This window comes from Aphanomyces invadans, assembly GCF_000520115.1.
Source record: "Aphanomyces invadans strain NJM9701 unplaced genomic scaffold supercont1.31, whole genome shotgun sequence".
Lineage (NCBI taxonomy): Eukaryota > Oomycota > Saprolegniomycetes > Saprolegniales > Verrucalvaceae > Aphanomyces > Aphanomyces invadans.
The window spans coordinates 189,189-194,949 of NW_008580176.1; the positions used below are offsets into that span (position 1 = coordinate 189,189).

At 51.6% G+C, this 5,761-nt stretch overlaps 1 protein-coding gene across 12 annotated transcripts; it reads right to left on the bottom strand.

Moving 5' to 3' along the window:
- Window positions 1-2,074: 2,074 nt before the first annotated feature.
- Window positions 2,075-4,817, bottom strand: H310_11367 (hypothetical protein; the record flags this gene model as incomplete). 12 transcript variants are annotated; one of them, XM_008878028.1, is made up of 11 exons in its annotated part: window positions 2,075-2,386; window positions 2,457-2,546; window positions 2,593-2,806; window positions 2,856-3,039; window positions 3,089-3,328; window positions 3,378-3,431; window positions 3,484-3,556; window positions 3,614-4,029; window positions 4,087-4,200; window positions 4,256-4,360; window positions 4,410-4,817. In XM_008878028.1, 11 exons carry the CDS (start codon window positions 4,815-4,817, stop codon window positions 2,182-2,184), a joined length of 2,103 nt encoding a protein of 700 aa, XP_008876250.1. In that variant the 3' UTR covers window positions 2,075-2,181. The 12 variants fall into 12 exon arrangements, with proteins under 12 accessions (XP_008876250.1, XP_008876249.1, XP_008876247.1 ...); XM_008878027.1 differs by having other exon boundaries at window positions 2,075-2,546; XM_008878025.1 differs by having other exon boundaries at window positions 2,457-2,806.
- Window positions 4,818-5,761: the final 944 nt, after the last annotated feature.

Below are 5,761 nucleotides of genomic sequence, written 5' to 3' on the forward strand. Positions count from 1 at the left end.
CGCAGGCACGATGTCGGCTTCGCGCATCTGGGCGAAGGGCGGGAGCGAGTAGTCCTCGACGCATCGCGTGAGTGGGTTCACCATCGCGTCGATTGATGGAGCTGCCGACGCGGGTTGATGCACCCGATCTGGTTCGGACCAGATGGGTTGCCGAGTGCTGTCCGACCATCTTCGAAGTATGTACTGCTGTACGTACCACGCTGTATTACCTCTCCCCTTCAAAATCAGATGCCTGTAAAACATGATTTAGTATAATGTTTCCACGGAACGTCTTACAGGTAAGCCTTTCGACGGAAAGCAAGACATTTGAGAACATGCATTGCAGACAACTCCGACACAAAAGATGGACAATCCATAACAAGACCTCTATTCGAGACTACATGATGGCTAATATCATTGGCGCGATAACTGAATGGAGAGTTGATGACATATAACTTTAAGAATTTGTATTCGTTCCTCCTTTGGGTTTCTTTTGACCTGTATCAATCCATAAGTTGAAGTAGGGCATGGTAGAGGAGCACTGTCGTCCTCAGGGGGCTGGTACTGAAATATGGGTACTGTATAAACAGTTCGTACTTCATTGTATTTTGAATTCGTTGTCCAAAGTTATTGATTTCGAAGGAATTTTTTCCGACCCCGTCGATATCTCATGATGCATTTTACTGTAAACCATTCATTTGTCAATGAATAACTGGCGCATTTACAGTTAACCCAACGTTTTGAAGGTTGCAGGCGAGCTCGACAACACAAACACACAATCAACAACAAATCGATATGGCGTTGTTCATGATGGCGATCGAAGCCCTTCTAAAGCCAACTGCGTCAAAAGCACCATTACGTGCGACGTAGCTACGACAATCATGAAAGCGCGAAGCTACAGACCTCCAAACTTTACCGTGCACCCTGGAGTTCGCCAAAACTATAATTTTCTTTCAAGCTTGTTGGCTGAGGTGGAAGTAAACCCGTCGTACCGTAATTGCCAGTAGGCGCATGTGTCAAGTGGGTGCACACCCAAGAAGACGCGTTTAAAGCAAGGCTGAAGTACTACTCGATGTGTTTTCGTCAGACTGACTGATGCCGGGTTCGTCATAGTAGCTTCAGCGTGTACTGTACTCTGCCTGTCAATGGACGAGGAACTACAGCCGGTGGGAATGAAGGCATCCTTTTTTCATGCATTTTCATGGAGGAACGCAAACGTGAATGTGAATGGCGTCGAATATTATTCCGACATAGGTGCTTCGGTGTCTTGATTTGCACTGTATTTCAAATGCATTTTACTACTTGACTCCAATGTTTCCATTTACAATGTCAGCAATGACACAGTTAAGTTGTCATAACAAGTTGTTTATCCAATCGCACACTATCCATGCGATGAAGCGAACAATATGCAAACACAAACGCACACTTTGAATGCGACGAAGGCTGAGTGACGTATGCAGCTATCAATGTCCCTGCTGTATTTTATCGCTTCGTTCGAACGACGGTAGGTTCCCCAATCTAATCCCGCCGAATTCCCAGCCACAAAAGCTTTTGATCTACCCTTCTCCGGCGCTGCCGGAGATGCTGGCTACAATCGATGTGGGTGAGTACATAAGTGAGAGAGGAAATGATGTTTCCCTTTCAGTTTGCTGGCAGGATTTTTTCGGCACCAACATGGTCCCATTATGTTAGTGGCGACAGAAATCATTGTTGCTCACTGGACATTCTTGTTGAGTTGCGGCGTGTAACTTCAAACGGAATCATTGCTTCAATTTGACAGTACATGTAAGCGACACACTTGTTTGCTTCACTTTGGTGTTGCTGGGCGGTTCGACATGAGTGCTTCAGTCGTAGGGGATGGAGGATTCGCCTGGCTGCACGTGGATGATCACAGCTCCTCTATCTGCGCTATATGATGGCATAAACTCGAACGAGGGGGTCAAACTCTCACTTTCTGACTCACGAAGGGACTCAAGTTTCTCTCTGCCCGGGTGGGTTGTGATGGAGGACGAAATGTCCAGCCCAATATGGCTGAAGTCCATTTTCATGCTTGGTATTTTTCGAACCGAATGTTGAAAAATGCTGGAATTTTCTTCAATTTTCATTTTCCCAGACATACTCTCATTAAACCCTCAAAAATACAAATTTGGCATAAATCGACAAAATCACACTTAAATACAATCGCGACAGCAAGGCGCCTGCTCACTGCAGTCCGTATCGGGATAGAAGAGCGCCAGTCCGAGGCGCGCGGCCGCGGAACAACTTGAAAGCGGCCATCGGGTCCAAAATTCCCAGCTTGGTCAACACGGAGTCTCGGAATCGCCGCCCCCACACACTCCACTCATGCTTGTCGGTTGGGTCGAAGCACGACACCGCGTCCGCCGCCAGCATGTCAGACCAAATGTACCTGCAAGCCGTTCGATCCATCTTCGATCAGAACGACGAAAAGGAATGGAGGATCGCATTGCGGCACGTACGAGTAGTAGCCCGCCGCGTACGGCATTGCAAAGATGTGTCGAAAACTGCACAGGAGTTTGTCGTGGTCGAATCGAGGGAGCACAGAGAACCTATCGTATCGCACGTGGGAAAAAACCAACAACGCGCTCGACGTACTGCTGAGTGATGCGGCGTTGGACATCGTCGATGGTGGTGTCCATGGCTTGCGGATCATAGCGGTGGTGAATGGCCATGTCCGTCGCGCCAAAATGGAGCTGCCGCAAGAGGGAAGTTGCACCCATAAACTTTCGTCCCTCCAGAACCTTGTCGATCAGGTCGTCCGGGAGCGGCGCGCCTGTTTCAATGTGCCCCGACATCATTCGAATCGTCTCTACCGACACAACAACGTCAAGTCTTCGACAAGTCACCCCGCCATGAACCTCGGCGGTCGCAGAAGTGCGACAAAAACTGCGACGGAATATCGATCGCGTCCCACTCGACAGCGTCCATGGATGACGCGGCCGAGTAGTCTGCTGTCGTCAGCAGCATTCGCAAGCCATGGCCAAACATGTGAACGAGCGACAGCACATCATCTATCGACATCAAACCCGTCGTTGAGTCCACCTAATGCAGGTCGTCCGCAGTTAGATGAGAGTCTCGTACGGGGGCATACCGGCGGCGTTTGATTCAAAGCCAAACAAAAGACTGGTAGACGGACTGGCGCCTTGTCCGTGCGCAGGACTTTGCTGCGATACGCAATTGCATCGCACCACGTTCCGATATTTTTCTGGCAGGGTCGAGCGTACGGGTCCAAGTAAAAGTGCCCAACGACTGGGGTGTCGGGCTCGTCCATGTCTCGAACTTGGATGAACCGAACGTCGGGATGCCAGATCTCTTCCTGTCCATCCGCTGCCTACCGCCGTCCAACTCGGTTTTGAGCATGCGCCGATGACTCGACGTACCTCGAAATGAAGACCAAAGAGGTGCGATGCAAGCTGAAAGACTCCCTCAAGCACCTGATGAATGCAGTGCGTCAAGGCATCCACATGTCGACAGCAGTGTCGATACCCGTGGAAATGGAAAATATGGATTGATCAACTCGTCATCGACGTCGAATCGAGCCTTTCGCAGCGCTTCGGACCTGTCCACACCATGTCATATCACGAAGAAGCGGCTGGCTCCGTGGGAGATTCCTTACCAGTACGCGGTATCCCAATGCTCTAACCGCGAGATGTGGCCATGTGCATTGGCAAACGCTTCGACTTCGTCCAGTTCAGCCTTGGATAGCGGCAAGCACTTGTCGCGAAGGTCGTTTAGCATGTCTTCCACGACTTCCACTGACGGCGCCATCTTGTCCTGTAAACTGAGCTCTGCATACGTTTGGAACCCGAGCAACTGAGCCCTTGCTTGACGCAGTTCCAGCATCTCTTGAACGACGGGCGAGTTGTCGAACGGTGGAGTGCTTGCCGTTGTCACAAACGCTCGGAAAAGAATTTCGCGTGTGTGTCGATGGCTGCATTGCTTCATCACTGGCATGTAGACTGGGTACTCGAGAGAGAGCTTCCACGGTCCGGTGGCCGCCGTGGCCTCTTTGTGTCCGTCTGCTACAGCGTTCTACGCACTCAAGCACAAGGCCGTGCATTTAGGAGAGCATCGCCAGGAGGCGCAGACCTGGGCTAAGTGTGCCAATGTCGCATCCGAGAGGCCTTGAAGCTCGTGCTTGTCGTGAACGATGCGCGAGAACGCATTCATGGCATCCATGAGGTTTTCACTGAACTTCATTTTCTGACGTAGCGGGGTGGTGTTCACGGTAAAAGTCTATCGCCTGGACAGGTCATACCAGTGTTTCGAGGCGAACGGAGATCTCGTTGAAGCGCTCCTTGACGCATGGCCCGAGTGCTGCGCCATTCAGGGTGGCATGCAATACCTTTCGCGTCAAGATCCGCTGGGATACACCAGTTAAAGCATGCTGCTATCGACGCCATGACCGCTACCTGTTGTTCCGTTGTAAAGGCAGTATTAAAATCCGCACGGGATCGCAGCCTTTGCATGGCTTGAAACACCACGTCGCTTTGGTCACGACGGTTGTTCATGGCTAGAATCTCGGGTTGAATTTCAGCGTCGGCCGCGCGGAGGTCGGGCGAGTCGACCACAGACCGCAGGTGCTCGAGAAACATCGAGATACGGCGAAGGGGGTCGTCGATGATTTCGAGGCGATCCATGACAGATTCCCAGCACAGGTTGCTCTCGCCAGCGTCCATTAAATCGTCTTCAAGCGCGTTCAGGTCGAGGGCATACTCGGCGAGGGCTGTTCGCACGGCGGGAACGATGTCGTCTGTGTGGAATGTGGCGTATGGCGGCAGGCAATAGTCTTCCATGCATCGAGTCAATGGATTCACCATCGTCGTGGAGAAGGGCAATGCTTTCGAAAATGCACACGAACGCGAGAGTTTCGAGCAGATGGATGTCTTCTCGCTCGCTTGACGCTTAGTGGGCGTGACGTGTTGTTGATGAGTAAAGTGTTGGACATTTCACATGTGTGAAGAACCCATACAAACCCCCAGTAGTTTGGACTTTGTCGTGAAGTCGAAGTGGTTCCCTCAGATCAGGTCGATGGGAAATTGAACCAGATCAAGTTGTCGGGTGATGTGTTGGCTGTGTCGACCCGCATTTGAGACCGAAAGATGGTTGTCGCTCCGTTGGTCTCCAGCTCCTCGTCAGGTTACAGCCGTCGTGCGTGCCAGCGTACTCAAACGCAGTCGTCCCACGTGGTCCTGATACTTCGACAAGCCGTCGCGGACATCTCAGAGGAATCGCCCAAAGCGTCATCAGCCTGACTTACCGCATGGTGCATTCAGGCGCGATGTGATGACGCAGCTGCCGGACAACTGGTAAGGACCCCCAACCCGTTGCGACGGTCGGATCATCCTCCAAGCCAATGCATCTCATGCATGATCGTGAACCTGCATCAATTTACACCCTGGCCGTTCAACCATCAACGTCGTGCGGACGGTCGTATGCACATGCCTTAATGCGATGTCTCGATTACTCGACACAGAAACTTCCGTGAAACACAATACCACGGACAGATAACGAGGTGGCGCATCGACTTACTACAGTGAGGGCGATGGGATTCCATCGCAGCCTTCGTTTCCACATACTGTGCTCTCAATCCAGTCGAAGATCAATTTCTCGTGTGCGTGGACCTGCAACGACTCCCCCCAGCATTGCCTCGCCCGCCTTAACATTGTCGTGACTCCGAGCCGTGATCGCTCCGTTGTTTTCTTTGGTGAATGCACGCAATCGTATTCACCCAATATCGCGGACCATGTGACGCATGGCGCAG